General features: G+C 43.7%; 1 protein-coding gene across 2 annotated transcripts in view; it reads left to right on the top strand.

Annotated features, from left to right (window-relative positions):
- The window catches only part of CHUK (component of inhibitor of nuclear factor kappa B kinase complex), a 78,297-nt gene extending 67,469 nt beyond the window's left edge, over positions 1–10,828 (top strand). For both annotated transcript variants that reach the window (XM_084633249.1, XM_084633250.1), the window contains exons 19-21: positions 666–802; positions 7,557–7,656; positions 9,617–10,828. In XM_084633249.1, coding sequence (XP_084489375.1) covers positions 666–802; positions 7,557–7,656; positions 9,617–9,643 — 264 coding nt within the window. In that variant the 3' untranslated portion in view covers positions 9,644–10,828. The remainder of the gene's footprint in view (positions 1–665; positions 803–7,556; positions 7,657–9,616) is intronic.
- The last annotated feature ends 6,910 nt before the right edge of the window (positions 10,829–17,738 follow it).

The following is a 17,738-nucleotide window of genomic DNA, read 5'->3' as shown; positions in this document are numbered from 1 at the left end:
GTTTATTATTTGTTACAGTGACACTCAGAGGGCCACGTTTTGCTGGGTGCTGCACAGACACACAGCAAGAGACAGACAGTTGCTATCCTAAAGAACTTAGTCTAAATAGCCAAAACAAGGAAGAAGCCTGCTGTGAAGTAGCACATCTGCTTCCTACATTGCTGCTGTTTTGCTGGGGAAGCAAAGACAGACTGTGTGGCTGGAGCACCAGTCATATCAGTTTGAGTCTCTGCTCCCCAAGGCTACCCCCTCGGGTCCTGCGGAAGTGCAAGCCTTGCATCTCCCGGCCACTTGCCTGTTCAGTTCTGAAACCATATACAGCCCTCCCCAGCGAGGAGGGTTACTATAGTGCATGGCCTTGGGAGGGCGAGTGCCATAGGTGACTTCAGCTTAAAATGTACAGTATGTGCAATGTGGGTGAGTTACTGTGGATGTGAGAACCTTTAACACTGGCAATTCATCGCCTTCTGGGGCTTGAATTCGTTGCCTTGATGTTTCATTGCCATAGCTTTTGCATTAATGTACATTTATCTTGAATGATGCTCATAATGCACTATTCACAGGTCTCTTGGCTTGTATACACAGTATAAACCCAAATGAAGCAGGACTAAAATCTGTGTGTCCAGTGAATATGTGCAATGAAAATAATTCTGCTTCTATCCTAGACTCAGAGTTCTGCTCGATCTCTTGTGAGTTCCAGCATCGAAAGTGCAGCCACCCCTCCAACTGCTACATGGTTGCCTCCGAACTCCTTTGGCAACATACCCCATCCCCTCTCTTCTATGGCAGCTCCGAGAGATGGGTAAGAGCCAAGGAAGGGAGGTTATTGCTAAGACCAGTCTGTCTCTTTTCTGAAGAGTATACCTATTCTATATGCAAAAGCTCTGAAAGCCTGCCCTCCCTCACTGAGTTGTAGTGTAGACAGGCTCCAACTGTGATACATTAGCACGTTGGACTTCTTGAAAAGCACACAGCTTGTGTGCTGCCTGGTACGTTTTGGTAGAGTAACTGTGACTTTAGACATACCATTGTGATGGCCGTGGTGTAAGAACCAGAATAGAATAAGGCTGGCCTATGAAACACTGTGAACCACAATCCATCCTCTCTTCTTGTCGAAGTCCTCTTGTTGGCAGAGGCTGCCTGGCCTTTCGTTAATTCTGATTAAAGCTGGCCGCATTTGGCGTCCATTGCAGCTGCAATAGCCTGAATCTTCTTCAGTTCAAGTGGACTCTGATTGTTCAGTTTCTCTTGACTGATCTGGAGCTGGGGTCACTGAGGTTGCCTGTGCTAAGGGCAGCAATTAACCTGTGATCTTGAGCTCCCGTTCAGTTGATTGTTGGTGAGTATGTGGAAGGACAGAGTACTAATACATCTCGTATGTTACAACCATACTGAATATCGGAATCAGAAACGAGGCTGAAGTCTTGTTCTTTTATGAAACTTGCTGGCCCCGATTGCTGCTCTTGTGATGCTATGAGGGTCCACCCAAACTAGCAAGGGGTTCTGGCACCGCCTGCTTCTGTGCTGTGCAGCTTTGGCTCAGAGCCCACATACCAGCAGCCTGTTCACTGCACAGTGATCTCACCTTGGTTTCCACCCACCTGGTTACTCCTTGCAGGGTGACACCAACAGCTCTTTCAATTCTGAGTCTCCTCAAAACGGTGTCCAGTTGCTCTCTCGGATACCTAGAAGTTGTATGTGCTGCCTCCAAAGAGACAGAACACACACCAGCCTGTTAGTTTAGCTGAGGACTTCACCCTTTAGTTTAGTAGACAGCACTGAGATGGTTTTGTAGTAAAACAAGAGCAAGTTTTATAACAAAGAGCACATATTTAAGTGACAAGAATAGAAGACACAGATGTGGTTACAAGTAAAACAAAACAAAACATGCTTTCTAGTGACTAAAACTTCAGCAAGTTTCCAGAGACTTCAACTCACTTAGCTAAAGGATCCACCTTTTTCAGATTACTAGAGCTCTATCCTCTTTTGTCTGCCCAGTGATGGATGCCAAAATGGCTTTATGCTTCCGCTTGTATTTCCCAAAATCTGTTGTCTATTTCAAGAGCTACGAAGGCTTCATGGAGTGTGGGCTCCATCATGATAGCTAAGCGGTCTTCCCCTTCGCTCATTTAGCTTGATGGCTTTGTTAACTTTACATGTAGATGTACTTTTCCTCTGAGATGTTTCCTGGCTCAATTTACCCTGGAGATGCAGGAAAGCCGGTGAGATGACATTCCTTTGTCTAGGACAGGCTGGATTTATGCACTCCTTGCAAAACACCTTTTTCTAGCACACATGTATCATTCTTTATACACCACCTGTTACATACATCACGTGATAATATTAAAGACCAGCATCTTACTGGTTTGCATACCTTACATGATGCCTTGTGTTTACAGATTACGACAACACTGTGTTGAGGCAATGAATGTCAGGCCTGATGTGAGTTATGGTATGGTATGCCCTCTGCCAGTTCGCATTGAGGGACTTCCTGGGTTACACCTAACTGCTGTAAAAGTTCTTGTCTTAGCTCAGAGCAGTGTGCTTCTTTGCAGGCACCCTACAATGCCGAGATCATATCTTTAAAAATGGGTAGCTGCTGTGTCCTACTTTTTGAGTCTGTGGTTGAATCTGGTGTATCTGCTGTCTCACCAAAACTAGCTTTTTCTTTACTTTAACTAATTTATGTTCAGTGAATCTAGTCAAGTTGTACACTGGCAGAGGAAAAGTAATGTGCGCCTCAGAGTTACTCTTAGGCCACTGGAAGTTGGATCAGGAATCTCTTAAATTGGGTTTATCTGTGTGAAAAAGATTCATGTGATGTCATTCACTCTAGAAGCAGGACAGGTTCTTTTCTGAGTTTGGGAGTTGGCTACTCACTGAGTGGTGCAGACCTTGTCTGCTTGCCCCATTTGGAGTAAGAGAAGAATATATTAGCACCAGTATCACCACCTCCATTTTGTCTTTAGAGTGAAGATGCTTAATAGCAGACATACAAGTTGCCCAGCACTGACATCTGCTCTATCTGAAGCACTATGAAAGAAAATAAATTAAGGGGCAGTTCATAGAGTTAAAGGCCACAAGGGACCACTAGATCACCTAGTCTGATCTCCTGTGTGTCACAGGCCACCAGTACCCGCACGCTAAATCCAACAACCAAAATTAGACCAAAGTATTACAGTCCACAGGAGACTAGACTAATTAGATGCCACAGGGAGGGAAATAGGAAGGCTCAGGGTGCACCAATGCCTAAGGCATGGTAGGGAAATGATGAGAGAGAATCCTGGCAAGTGAGCCACACTCCACGCTGCAGAGGAAGGCAAAAAATCCCCAAAGTTATTGCCAGTCTGACCTGAGGGGAAATTCCTTTCTGACCCCACATTTGGCAAAGTGTTCATTCAGTTTTTGGGCTATACATATATCTTTAATCTCCTTCCCATCTATGCTACATAGCAGCCTGACCTCATCCTTCCTTATTCTCTTTTTATTTCTAGAACTAAAAAAGTCATATGTAGTGTTGTTGTAGCCATGCTGGTCCTAGGATATTAGAGACACAAAGTGGGTGAGGTAATATCTTTTATTGGACCAACTTCTGTTGGTGTGAGAGACAAGCTTTTGAGCTTACCTGAAGAAGAGCTCTTTGTATGTCTCTCTCACCAATAGAAGTTGGTCCAATGAAAGATATTATCTCACCTACCTTCTCTCAAAAAAAATTCTTATTTATTTTAATCTCCTTGACAAGAGCTAATTCACATAGACTTTTAGCAGTTCATTTTATTCTTACATTTCCTAACCTCCAAGGTGTCACTTTCATTCCCAAAAGGTTCTCTGCTTACTATTAATAACTTTTTTGAGGTGGTTATTCATCCAGCTGGGTCTGGAGTCTTTCCCTACAAGATTTTTTCCCCTTGCTTGGAATGCAAATTTCAGACAGTTTTTTGAATAGTTGATCTGAAGAAATTGCAAGCCGCCTCCAACTCTTAAGTCTTTGAGCTCTTTAGCCCAGTTCATTTCTTTAATTAATTCCCTTAATTTTCCAAAGTTTTCCCTTTTGAAATGAAAAACCATAATTGATGCCTGGTTTTGATTATCCTTCCATTTAGTTGAAACTGAATCACTCGATCCAAGGTTATTTCCTACGACCAGCTCTTTTATGATGTCCTCACTACTTATCAAAACCAAGTATAAAATTGCATCACCTCTTGTTAATTCAGTGAGAAGTTGAAAATGAAAACTGTCATCTATCGCATCCAAGAATACCTGGGCCATATCAGCATTAGCAACATTTATTTTTCAATCTCTATCCAGCAAGTTAGTCTCCATTATGACACAATTCCCCAAAGTATTTATCTCTCTAATAATATTAGAGATCTGTATCCATATCTGAGTCCAGCCCTGGAGATCTGTTGCATACCCCAACCATATCCTAATAGAACCTCTTTTATAATCCTTCCCCAAAATGATTTTGACCCAAACAGATTCAGTTTTATATATACTATCACATTTTATTTAACAGTTTACTGCATCATTGATATAGAACTCTATCCCTCCACCTTTACCTTTATTGCTATCTTTCCTAAACAGCACATACCCTTCAATGCCTGTATTCCAGTCATGAGCACTATTCCACCATGACCTCTTATCCCTATAATATCTGGTTTGGCCTCCTGCACCAGTAGTTCCAGTTCCACTGTTTTATTGTCCTGACGACTTGCAATCATGTTCAGGCATTTCAGTTGTTTCCCTCAAACCTCACCCAGCTTTCTAGCTGAATTAGGTATACTCCTTTTGCTAACTGTAACACCTGCCTGACTCCTGTTCCAATCAGTGTGTACTATTTTTCTCCTTGTTGTACATATTCTTCCCTTGTGGTGTTCCATTCTTCTTCGAGTCCTTGTCTATATGTGCTCCACATGCACTGGAGATCAGAATGCTTTAGTCAACAGTGTCCGTTGGCTGCAGCTGCTTCCTGCATAGCCTCAAGCTCCTCCCCTGTGAGGTTATAAAAGGGGATGGAGTGACCAACTGACCCCTCAATTCCTTTCAGCACTTTTGGCTGTGAGATGATGCCAACTGACAGTGCCATCTCATCCATTCACACATTAGTTTATCTATAAATAGTTTAGTTAGGGTGTATTGTAGTAGTTGATGGGTTTTAATTTAATAGTATTTTTTTTTATTTGGTTTGTTTTTTTCCAAGTAGGGAGACCTCCTTGTGTCTAAAATTTTTGAGGTTTTAAATGTTTATGTGAGGCTGTTATGCATGTTAATAATGCTCACTCCAAGGCTATGTCTACACTACGAATTATGATTGATTCAAGTTACATGGGTGTACAGCTGCGTCAGAACTGCGTGTAGTCACCAGCAGTGCCTGTGTCGATGCAAAGTGCAGTGCGCCACAGGTAAGTATCCCACTGTCTGGCACAATGCCTTTTGGGAAATTTTTGCAATGTGTTGTCGGATAGAAACAACTTGCCCAGAGATCTCTGGGAGCTGGGGGCCATGGTCCCAGCATGCAACTTTCTCCATTCAATAATGCCATCCATAGTCCATAATTTTCATACCATTTTTTAAAAATCCCACAAACCTGTGCAGCACTTCTTGATGTTTCCCAATTATGTCTACTGCCTGGGTGAGTGAGATGTTAGGAAACGTTTAAGGATTGCAAGTCCTTTTCCGAAGAGCTGCTAGATCCAGAGAAAACTGTCTGAAAACTATTGGTTCGAGAAATCAGCGAGGCCTGCATCAGACTGTAACATTACCCAGGGTACAATCTGGACAGTTGAACAGCTTTGTACCCATAACTCTCTAGCCTGGGGTGCCTTTTACACTGTGTTGCTATCAGAACAGCCAATTCTTGCCTGTTCACGCAGCCTTCAGCATGCAGATTCACTCCCAGCTAAATAATGAGCACTCTGACCAATCACTCATGAATTACATACAGGGCAACACCCGCAAGCTCTCTAGTCCCAGCCTTGTTCCCACAGAGATGCTCATCTTGTACTGCTCAGTACCTTTCTGAACAGTATTAGATCATAGGAAGTTTTAACAGCTCTATTGGGGCCTCCATTCGACTCTCTTGCATCCTGTCCACTGCCACCTCTGTCTCAGAAAACTGCATTCATGATAGCCATTACCTGTCAGGAGGGTGGGTGAGTTGCAGGCCCTGATGGTGGGGCCTCCTTACATGCAGTTCTCCAAGGACAAGGTAATGTTCCAACCACACCCAAACTTCTTATCCAAGGCAGATTCTGTTTCATTTGCACAGGCTGTGTATTTGCCTGTATTTTTCCCTAAGCTGCATCGTTCCCTGGAGGAGTAACATCTCCATACGTTAGACTGTGGTTCTTCGACATGTGATGCAGACATGTATTCTAGGGGGCATGTGTGCACCCCACATGCCGGAGACTTTTGCCTAGCAGTACTCTTACACTGGTAGCGCTCATGTCTTTGTACAAGACGTTATCACCTAGAGATGGTCCGCACAGAAATTTTGTCCCTTCATGCAATCCGGATACGATATGAACAGGCGAGGCAAGCATGAAACTGTTCAGTCCTGGTCAGATAAAAGGCTAGACAGATGTGTATTCCACAATGGACCCTCTGTCCCCTCTGCATCAAAGTCTTCCTCTGGACGTTTGGTGCAAAGGAACTGAGCGTTGTTGCTTGTGAATCACCTACCTGGTGGAATATATTCATCTGCATCTACTCGAAGAAGAAACAGTTACTTATAGTAACTGTGGTTCTTTGAGATGTGATGCAGACGTGTATTCCACAACTCACCCTCTATTTCTCTGCATCAGTGTCTTCCCCTGGGTGTTCAGTGCGAAAGAACTGAGAGGGGTTGCGGTGGTGCGGCCTCATATAGTCAGGAGAGGGGCTACAGACATGAGTGCCACCCCCCTAAGAGTACTGATAGGCAAAAGTCTCTGGCTTGCAGGGTGAATGTGTCTACCTGGAATACACGTCTGCATCACATCTTGAATAACCACAATTACAGTAAGTAACCATTTCTACATCATGCAGTATTAATGACCAGAGGGTCACCAGTTTTTACAAGATGCTTTTTGGATAAATATTATGACAGCAGCGTTAAGATGCAGTGAGTTTGGCAGGCCTGGTAACCGTTGTATTTACAGAACAGTGAGTCTTTTGCCATTTGCCATCAAGGGGCTCTTAAGGTCATACTTGGTTACTCAGAATTTTAGAAATTGGCTGCTTCAGATTAGATCCCAGGTAATTCATGATATTTCTATTCATCTTTGAGGTCTCCAGTATTATGGCACCTCTTTGGAACTCTGCTCTGTCCTGAGTGAAGTGCAGGATATTATTGTGCAGTGAATCATTCCTAACTTAATCTTTGCCCTGTGGATGGTGGCTGGAAGCCCTCTGTCAATCCCTTGGCATCAGCAGAGTGGCATGCCAAATACAGTTGCAGAGTAACTTTTTGAATTGCAGATAAACTGCTGTAAATTTATCTCCTCCTCTCCCTGTCCTCCTTCCGGAGGAGTGGGTCAGTCACCGTTTAAATCTGCCCCCTTATGCCTTTTTTATAGGGAAGTTTTTGCCCGTGTGATAGAAGAGAATCTGAACTATCTGGACCGCTTTAGCACTATCATTCAAGAGGCAAAACAGGAGCAGAACAGCAGCATGATGGTAAGTCTGTTTCTGTGATTCAAAGGCTTGATTTTCAAAGCTGTCATTGGCTTGGAAGCTTTTGCTTACTGAGCGTATCTTAAAATATATCTCTGGTCCTTTGTGACAAGTCAGGCTACTGCTGTCAAGTGTATATGTGCGTGTCCTGGTGAGTTGCTCACAAAGGATAGCAGGTGCACTGACAAAAGCATCAGCTAAGGAATCCTATTCCTGGCTCTGGAAATAGGCAAGCTATTCAAGCAGGGATGTGGCAAGCAGGGGACAGTGGTGGGAGCATTATCTCTCAAGATCTTGTTATAGAGTAGAAAGAACTGCCTGCAGTAAACCTTTTCTCCTGTTCCTGAGCCATGTCCACCCTTTGACTTGACAAGAGCAGAAGGGGCAGTAGGAATGGGCTTAAGGTTCAGAGTGAGTAGGGAATAGGAGGAACAAGTGGTGTGAGTGGACAAGTATGATGTCAATCTGGGACCTAGTGTCTGAGCAGAAGGATATTTCACCTTTCTCTAAATAATGAGAAACTGGAATTCATAAGTCATTGGGCTAGGCAGAAACTATGGACCAGCTAGTTCTTCTCCTCCTATCCTTCCCCTTGAGCAGGCAAGGATCTCACCTGTTTCAGCCCATCTCTAATGGATGAAATGAAGCTGTTCCCATGAGCACTCAGTATGGTGTCCAAACTAATGATGATGATCTGTGTCAGATGCCACACTCTTTCCTGGCAGCTTGTTCTGTTGCAAGCTCCTTATGCAGTTACATTTATCTAAATATCCCTGCTGTGACCTTGGGATTAAGATTTCACTTCTCCTCCAACTGTGACATTAAGCTACTCCCTAGCTGGAATGTTAGATGTTCCCTTCAATACACGTTTCCCTGAGAGTGATTTCCTATGAAGCCATGCTAAAACCTACATATACAATATGCTTCCACTCCTCACCAGCCACTTGAGAACATGTTAAGGGGATCACTGCTCTGACCCCTATAACCTTTGTGGCAGTTGTGTAAGAGACCAGTAAAGAATTTTCCCAACACGGGAACAACATATGGCCAGCATAATCTGTCCTTTGTGGACCCCACAAACCCTAGAGTAGGATGGGGTAGGGAGGTAGAGTAGCCAAAGTGAGCACCGGATTCTTGAACAGCGATAGGCAGCCCTGGGGAGGTTACTGTAAGTTAGAGCAGCTCCCAGGGCAGAGCCCAGTTGCCCAGAATCTGGAGGATGAAATGTTATCTAAAGCCTCCTTGGCCTCCTCTTCTGGGCTGCACCTTTCAGGGGCACAGCACAGAATCTAGCCTTTAGGGTTTAATGTCTGGTTTTGATGACCCTTTGTTGCTTACTACTTCTCACCTTATTTTCTGCTAATTTACAAACCAACTGCTTATCAGTAGCTCTGACACTTTATCAAGTATTGCTGCTGAGACCACCACCAAGGTCCAGTTAGTGCCAGCTAATGTGGTGGGTTTGTGATAGTAGGGACTGAGCTGACACCATTAACTCATCTCCTGTGGTTACCCAATAGCCTTCAGACAGTAAGGACTTCTGGTCCCTGCTGATCTGTGTCAGATGAAACCAGTAGCTTAGAGGTCAAAGGTTAACTGTCTGCCAGTATACTGAGTTTCAGTAGCTCACAGTCCCTGGCCACACAAATTCTTCATTTCTGGTTTCTCATCAGTTCCTCCCCAATGCTGAGAATAGATTCAGGGTGACTTCTTTTCAGGCTTTTGATCCGGAAAGTAGTTGCTGTTTGTGAAATGTCAGAAGTCTTTGAAATACCTCGATTAGCTGTGGTTTTTACCAGCGGGTCTTGGATAGTTAAAACACTACCCACTTCAGTCTCTCCTTATAATTCCAAGACTGCCATCAGTGAGTGGTTTTGGACAATGCAGCTCCCAGGCAGGTGGTCATTGATTTGAAAATTGATAAGCTGACTGAACTCTAGTTGCTCTTTTGCTTCTTTTCTAGAGTCTTGATTGGAGTTGGCTGAAATAATTAAGGAAGTCAAGCGGGCATTGTTGCCATCCGCAATATGTCCATGTGCTCAAGGTTGGCTGACAGTCTGCAATGAGATGAAACAGCCCAGTATCAACGTTGTGCTGTTGATTCCACACTCTGCTGATTCAGGACTGAATAATCTTCTCTCCCACTGCATCCGGATGACAGTTCTGCAAGAGGCATTTTGTGTTTTGTAGATGTTAGCGGACTTGATTATAAAGTACATGGGCAGCAACAGAGACCCTACCTTGTATGTTTTGCTGCTAGAGGCAAATGTTTTCCAACCTGCTGCCTCATTTCAGGGCTTTTAAATCCATATTAAGCTACCTAAAGAAGTAGCCTGATTTTCAGAGATGCTGAGTGATCCTGGCTCCCACTACATCCCTGGGCACTGCAGATGCTCAGCACATTTGAAAATGACACCCTTTATATTTAGAAGCTTTTTAGGCACCTGGGTTTGGTTTGAAAATGTTTGCAATGGCCAGTCTTTCTGGCAGTATGACCCGTCCATGCAGTCTGTGCCTGATAGGCACTGCTAAGGGAGGCAGCTGTTGCTCTGACAAATGAGCTGAGATTAGAGCACTGTTCGAAATGTTCTGTCTATGGAGAACCTCTCCTGGCGGGAGGTCCTCTGCCTCAGCATTTGGCGTTAATTTGTTTGGTGCTAGAGCTGCTGTGAGCTCTAGGGGAAGCAGAGGGGGCAGGTACCAGGGAGGTGTTCTCCTTATTTCCTCTGAGTAGGGAGAAGGCAGGGAGTGCCTTCTAGGTGCAGACAGATATCTGCCTTAAGTGGACAAGATGCACAGTACAGGCTACAGCAGTATCTGCAGTGTCCTGCTGGGGTGCTGGGCTACTGCACCCTTTTCTCCTGGGGCAGGCATCTCACATGCAAAATGATGTATTACTTACGTTATCTTGCACCCCAACCCCCACTAAATCCCAACCATCTGAGCCCTGGTCTGCGGAATGCAATTTCTGATGGATGAAAGAAAAACACTACAGCCATGGCTTTCCACCCCGATGTGCACTCTTGTCTACCGAGAAGCAGTTTTGACAGGTGTTTCTTACTGATCAGGAAATACTCCCCAATTCCAAACAGACGGAATTTTATATCCACTGGCTACTTTAAAATATTTAAGACTTCTATTTGTTCATTTGTGATAAATATTATATTATGTAGAACCTCTTCGTGATTCTTATTATGTTCCAGATTTGCGTCATTTTAAAGATGATACCCTCAAATGGTTTGACTTGCCAATGTTCTGTTTGGGCAGGACACAGGAGTGGAAAGGTAACAGGCTACCTGGACTTCAGTTTATGGGCAAGATTTTCAAAAATGGCTAGTGATTTTGGGTGTGCAACCCAACCTCTTTAATAGAGGGCAGGTGCTCAGCACTTTCTGAAAATTACGCCCTTTTAAGATGTCTTAAGTTGAGCACTCGAAAGCATAAGCTGCTTTTGAAAATCTTGATCCATGCTTGTCTCTCTCCATATAAGGCTGAATTACTCTAAAACCAAAACATTTCAAAACCAGGTAGCTATGAAGTAACAAGTTCACATCACTTACCAAATCCAAATTCTGAATAGCAAGAAATAAAAAGCGAAGGAAATTGTAAATTTCACATCATCCACAAAATAACCAGCAATACACTAAGTGGGCTTCCTTGTGCAGTCATTTACATCTGTGCAAAGTGGGTGTACATTTTACATGCACTTTGCACCAGTATGAGTGACCAAGGATACAAGGCAATAGAGAATTGAGCTCACTAGTAAACGAAGTACAAAAAAAAAAGGAGTACTTGTGGCACCTTAGAGACTAACCAATTTATTATATTTCATCCCAAAACAGCAAACTGAGTTCTGATCATTGGGATTAAAATATATTCGAGCACTTGTCTAAATGTCTTCTGTGTCTATACCTCTTCATGCGGGAGATTGAAGATCCCTGATCCAGAGATCAGAACATTTTTGCCAGCAGTGTCCATTGATTTCATCAGTTCCCAGTGTAGCCTCAAGCCTCTCTTCTCTTAAGGAGATGGTCACGCCATCTACAAGGGGAAGGCGTGACCAAAGGACCCTGAGTTCCTTTCACCACTTCTGGCTGTGAGACAGAACCAGCTGGCAATGTTCCATTTTGTCCGCTCACACATTACTTTATCTCAATGGTTCCCAAACTTTAACAGCCCATGAACCCCTTTCACTAAATTGTGAAATCTCGTGAACCCCCTCCGAAAAATGAATATTTCCAGGGTTTTAAGTTTAAATTTCCTCAGTGTGATGGCTGCGCTTGCTTTTCCTGCATAGCTCTTGGAAGTCTGGAACCACTGGAGAAAGATAGTCTCAGGTCTGGTTCAGCATCAAGTCTGTTTCTGTATTTGGTTTTCAGATGTGCATACGAGGAAAACGCTTTCTCGCATAAGTATGTTGTTGAAAATGGTAACAAAACTGCAGCAGTTTTTTCTGCCAGAAGGGGATATTCGTTTCTTAAACTCAGCCAAAAGTTGATCAATGACAAATTTCTGAAACTCCTTTTCAGTTCATAATCACAGGAGATCTCAATCAATTTATCTTTTTCCTTAGTGTTCAATATCTGTGTTGAGAAAGTGGTATAATCAAATGGGGTTGCGAATCCAGTAATGATCACCTGACATAGCTGGAAAGTATTCCCTGAAAGTTGTGCGAAGTCCTTTTAGGTGTGCAATTACATTGGTTTTAGTGCACTGATCCAACTGAAGTTTATGTTCTGCCAGGAAGCCATGAAGATTACTGAAACACGCAGTTTGATTGTTTTCCAAACAACTTTCCCAGAACTGCAACTTCTTTGTCATGGATTCAACTCGCTCTTGCACATTGAAAATTGTTATATTGAGGCCTTGAAGAGATAAATTTAGGTCATTAATTCTTGACAAAATATCTGCTAAATAAGCTATGCTATGGAGCCAGGCATTATTTTCCATACAGCTGACAAGGTAGAAAGGGTGGCTGTTGAAAAAAACTAGGATTTCTGTTCTAAGCTCAAACAAGCGCAGAAGGATTTTGCCCCGTGACAGCCATCTAACTTCAGTATTGGTCAACAGACCATTGTGTATACTACCCATTTCTTCACAAAGTACGTGAAATATTCTGGAATTTTTTGGCCGTGATTTTATGAAATTCACCATTTTCACTGCATTGTCCAGCACTTCCTTCAGTCCCTCAGGCATGCATTTTGTTGCGAGGGCTTGTCTATGGCTGCTGCAATGAGTCCAAGAGTCTTTTGATGCAGCCTTTTTTGTTCGAGCTACAAATCCAGTATACTTTCTCGTCATTAATGTGGCCCCATCAGTGCAAATGCCTATGCAACGAGACCAATCTATTTCCTTTTCTTGAAAATATGCATTAGTCAGATTGACGATATCTTCTCCAGTTGTACATTCTTCCAATGGTCAGCAAAACAACAAGTCGTCTTCAACCATACCTTCATTCACGTAACGTACAAACAGTAGCAAAATAGCTAGATTAGCTACATCAGTTGATTCATCCAACTATATAGCATAATATGGACTATTTTTCACTCTGTCTACAATTGTGGTCTCTACATTATTTGACATGTAATTAATTCTTCCTGACAACGTAATATTGGACAAAGGTATCATGTCAATCCTTTTCGCAGCCTTTTCTCTGAGCATGCAATGAATTACGTCTTTTATACATGAACCAATCAAGCTCTCTGCCATGGTATGGGCTTCTGATGCTTTTGCTAATTGGTAGCTCACGTGGTATGATGCTTCAAGTGAATTTTCATTATCAGTACTTGCTTTGGATATAAAACTGTTAATGTCACTTTTCCTTTCAGCTAATTTTCGCTTGAAAAAATCAACAGGCGTGTCGAGTTGTGCAGGATGCCTAGTTTCTAAATGGCGCCGAAGTAGAGAAGGTTTGAGGCTGCTGTTTACTAGAACATCACCACAAATCACACACAGTGGTTTTGGACGTTCTTGATCACCAATGCATGTAAAACCATATTTTATATAATCGTCGTCATATTTTCTTTTTTTTGTAAGTGACTTTCTAGGACCATCATGATTATTAGACTTAATTTCCATAGTGTGGACTTGAGGAAACACTAGCTGATTCTTTTCAGAGTAACAGCCGTGTTAGTCTGTATTCGCAAAAAGAAAAGGAGTACTTGTGGCACCTTAGAGACTAACCAATTTATTTGAGCATGAGCTTTCGTGAGCTACAGCTCACTTCATCGGATGCATGCCGTGGAAACTGCAGCAGACTTTATTTATACACAGAGAATATGTGTATAAATTTTTTTTCATATTTTTTCATATTCTCTGTGTATAAATAAAGTCTGCTGCAGTTTCCACTGCATGCATCCGATGAAGTGAGCTGTAGCTCACGAAAGCTCATGCTCAAATAAATTGGTTAGTCTCTAAGGTGCCACAACTACTCCTTTTCTTTTAGCTGATTCTTGCATCTTTATGCTTTCCCCTTTCAGCCACTTATCCATTGAACTTGTGTGCAAAAGTTCTAATAAAAATAAAACAGAGAGACTGCTAACAACCAACAAACTAAGAAATGAGAAGATTCACTGAAGTCTCACTGAAGCAAAACAGCACTCCAGAGAGAGTGACAATTACTGAGGCACCTTAACACTGCTACACTGGCTACAATGTGCTTCCAGCTGGTTTGGCTTGCAAACAGCTTTTCTTCTGCCATGAGGTCCATCCCTACGAGGGTGCCCTGCGAGGGACAAATTAGCTTGGACCACCCCCCACGTACAGCGTGGCCCCTGCTCACTCTGCCCTTGATGACAAGCCAGAGGTGTGAGCTGCCACCTGTGCGCCTGGGGTCTCAGCTACCGCCCTGCCCACCACAGGGCTCCGGCTACTGGCCCTGCACCGGGGTCTGGGCTGCCGACTCCGCACTCTGTGGGGCTCCAGCTGCTGGACCCCGTTGACTGCCCCAGTCAACTGAGCTCAGGTTGCAGGTCCCGCTGACCGCCGGGGCTCGGACTGCTGCCCCCAACTGCCCAGCCCCACTCTCCCTGGGGCTTGGGCTGCCAGCCCCACATGGAGTGCTGGGGTTCGGACTGGTGACTCCCCTGCTGATGGGGTCAGGGCTCAGGCTGCCAACCCCAGTGGCCCGGCCCCACTCTCCCTGGGGCTCGGGCTGTCTGCCCTGCAACCGGGTCCTACCTGCTGTCTCCAATGCTCAGGGTCCTCTGGCCGCCGTTAGTGAAATTTTTCTGGTGAATCCCCTGTAACGTTCTGCGAACCCGTTTGGGAACCAATGAACTAGGGTCTCTGGACCTATCAACACCCTTTAAAAGTATCCCTAAGAATAAAGAACCAAAAAAGTTGGATCTCCTGGGCATAAAAAGTCATTTGTCCTCGAGCGTACAACTTTGCTTAGCAAATTATCCGGCTCTTCTTTCTCACTATGACTATTTTCATGGGATAAGACTGAGGAGTTTCTGGATAAATGTCCATGTACTTTAGAAAGGACTTGAAATCTCTCATCTCAAGTCAGTTAATGGCTAAGACCTCTGTACAAGTTGCAACTGGTGCTGCTGATACAGCATCAAATTCTTTGAGTGCTGGTGTCTCTGTGCGTACACGGGCTCCATGCTCTTGAGACTGAAAGGTTGTTGCAAGAAGTGTCCATTGGTCCACGTCTGTACTTTTCCACTCCTTGTGCCCCAGATGAACGGTATAAGGGATGGTGTGGACCGTCCACCTCTCCATTTCCTTTCTACTGCTGTGTGGTGTGAGACAAAACCCTCCAGTGTCCATGAAGCTGATCATTCGACTTCATTTCTGTAAGTATTGTAAAAAATAAAATTTTGTTAATAGCAGTTTAGAGTTAGTTTAGTTAGATTTTGGGGACTCCCCTGTCTGGGGCTGCTGCCATCCTGGTAAAGGATTCAGATTATGCCCAGGATTCCAGGCTTCAAGAACAGCATCTCCTGCCCCCGATCCTTCGTGGTCAGCAATGACCATTAGAGGTGCCCATACTTCTTTGGAGAAGCTCATATCTCTGCTAAGTGGAGTATCTGCCATTCCATTCCCAGTTGAGCCCTGTAAGCTCAGGAATTCAGACTTAGGAAACATCTCATGGAATGTGCTGTGAGGCCCCAGCCTAATATGCCAATGTACATGGGCGGGTGGGGGGTCTGCCTGGCCCAGAAGCATTGAGGAACATACCACCCAGCTCCATTGTCTCTGAGACAGGGGCGAGCAAAGATAAGGAATCCTTTTCCCAAGCTCACCATGAGGGTAGAAAGCCTCTCAAAAGCCTAAAGAGAGATCCCCCTCCAGAACAACCTCCTAAGGTGAGGGCTGCTTCCCCAGCACCTTCACGAATGAGTGACTCTTTGTGCCTGGTTCCAAGAGGTTTAAGAGCACGTACGAGTTATGATACCATCCCACTGGATCCAAATAGTATAAGTACCTGCATGTTGGCACTGTTGATACCAAGCAAAGAGAGGCATGATCCAAGGCTCGGATAACCATCGGTACTGGCAAAGGACGTTCAAGAACCCCATGTACCACTGGTACCAATGTGAGCGCATAAGGTAACACCAGCTCCCAAGGGAGAAGACTCTTCAATCCCCTGGTGACAGCTTCACTCCAGGGGATATCTTTGTTGTTCTGGACCCAGGTTCTCCCCTTCTATTGGACCTGGTCTTTACAAGGGAGATTCTTACACTGGCAGTCCACGAACACTACTACTTATTGGACTCATGGATCATCCTTTCAAACCACTGGGTTTCTTGTTACGTTGTCTTCATGGACAAATACAGCTTTCCTTGTGGCTATTACATCAGCACGTAAGGTGAGTGAGTTGTAAGCATCTTCTGCCATATATGATTTTCTGCAAAGACAAGGTTATTCTCAGACTGCACCCTAAATTATTTTCTAAAGTGCTGACTGATTTTTCATTTAAAAAATAAATCTGTATGTTTACCAGTGTTCTTTCTGAAACCACACTCAACCAAGGGTGAAGCTGAACTACACATATTAGATATCATATGTGTCTTGTCCATTTATTTCACTAGGAAAAAATCTTCTCCAGTAGGAATAGAGAGGTTATTTTACCTGTGTATTTGGCACTGGTGTGACTGCTGCAGAAAAACTGTCTCCACTTCAGGTGTTCACAGTTTAAGAAGGATATTAATAAATTGGAGAGGGTTCAGAGAAGAGCCATGAGAATTATTAAAGGATTAGAAAATGTGCCTGATAGCCATACTCAAGTAGCTCAATCTACTTTGCTTAACAAACAAAAGGTTAAGAGGTGACTTGATCACAGTAAGTTAATATCTACATGGGGAACATTTAAAAATGGGCTCTCCAGTCTAGCAGTGAGAAGTGTAATGTGACCCAATGGCTGTAAGCTAGTTAAACTTAGGCTGGAAATAAAGCATAAATTTTTAACAGTGAGAGAAATTAACGATTGGAACAATTTATCGCTGGCATGGTATATTCTCCATCATTGACAATTTTTAAATCAAGATTGGATATTTTTCTAAAAGATCTGCTCCCAGAATTATTTTGGAGGAAGTTCTCTGGCCTGTGTTAGACAGGCAGTCCAACTAGATGACCACAATGGTCCCTTCTGGCCTTGGAATCTATGAATTTAGGTCATCCCCTCTGCTCTTTGCTTCTGTTGCTGAAAGATCTAAGGTTCAGGCATTTCAACCCAGAGGATTTCTAGATGGATGTCAGGTTGTATAAAGTTATTTTATGAGATGGCCAGTTTACAGCTACCTGGGAACATTAGGGCACATTCAGCCGGGGCCCAGGCAGGCTCATTTAGAGGTATTCCTACAGTTGATAATTGTAGGGATGCTACCTGGAGTAATGTACGTTCACAAAACATTATTGTGGCGATGTTGCATGCAGGTGCTCACCTGGGCGGGGCTCTATTAAAATCCGTATTTAATTAGACTCGCAGTAGTACCCTCTGTCTGTGTGGTGTACTCCTTGTGAACCACCGGATGTGGATCATATATAGGCAAGCATACAAAGAAGAAAGGGAAGTTACTTACCTGTTCAGTAACTGGAGTTTTCAAGATGTTTTCTACATGTGTTCTACAACCCAC

This window comes from Lepidochelys olivacea (genome assembly GCF_965140295.1).
Source record: "Lepidochelys olivacea isolate rLepOli2 genome assembly, chromosome: 7".
NCBI lineage: Eukaryota > Metazoa > Chordata > Testudines > Cheloniidae > Lepidochelys > Lepidochelys olivacea.
The sequence above is the reverse complement of the archived record's forward strand: the minus strand, read 5'-3'. Positions and strand labels throughout refer to the sequence as shown.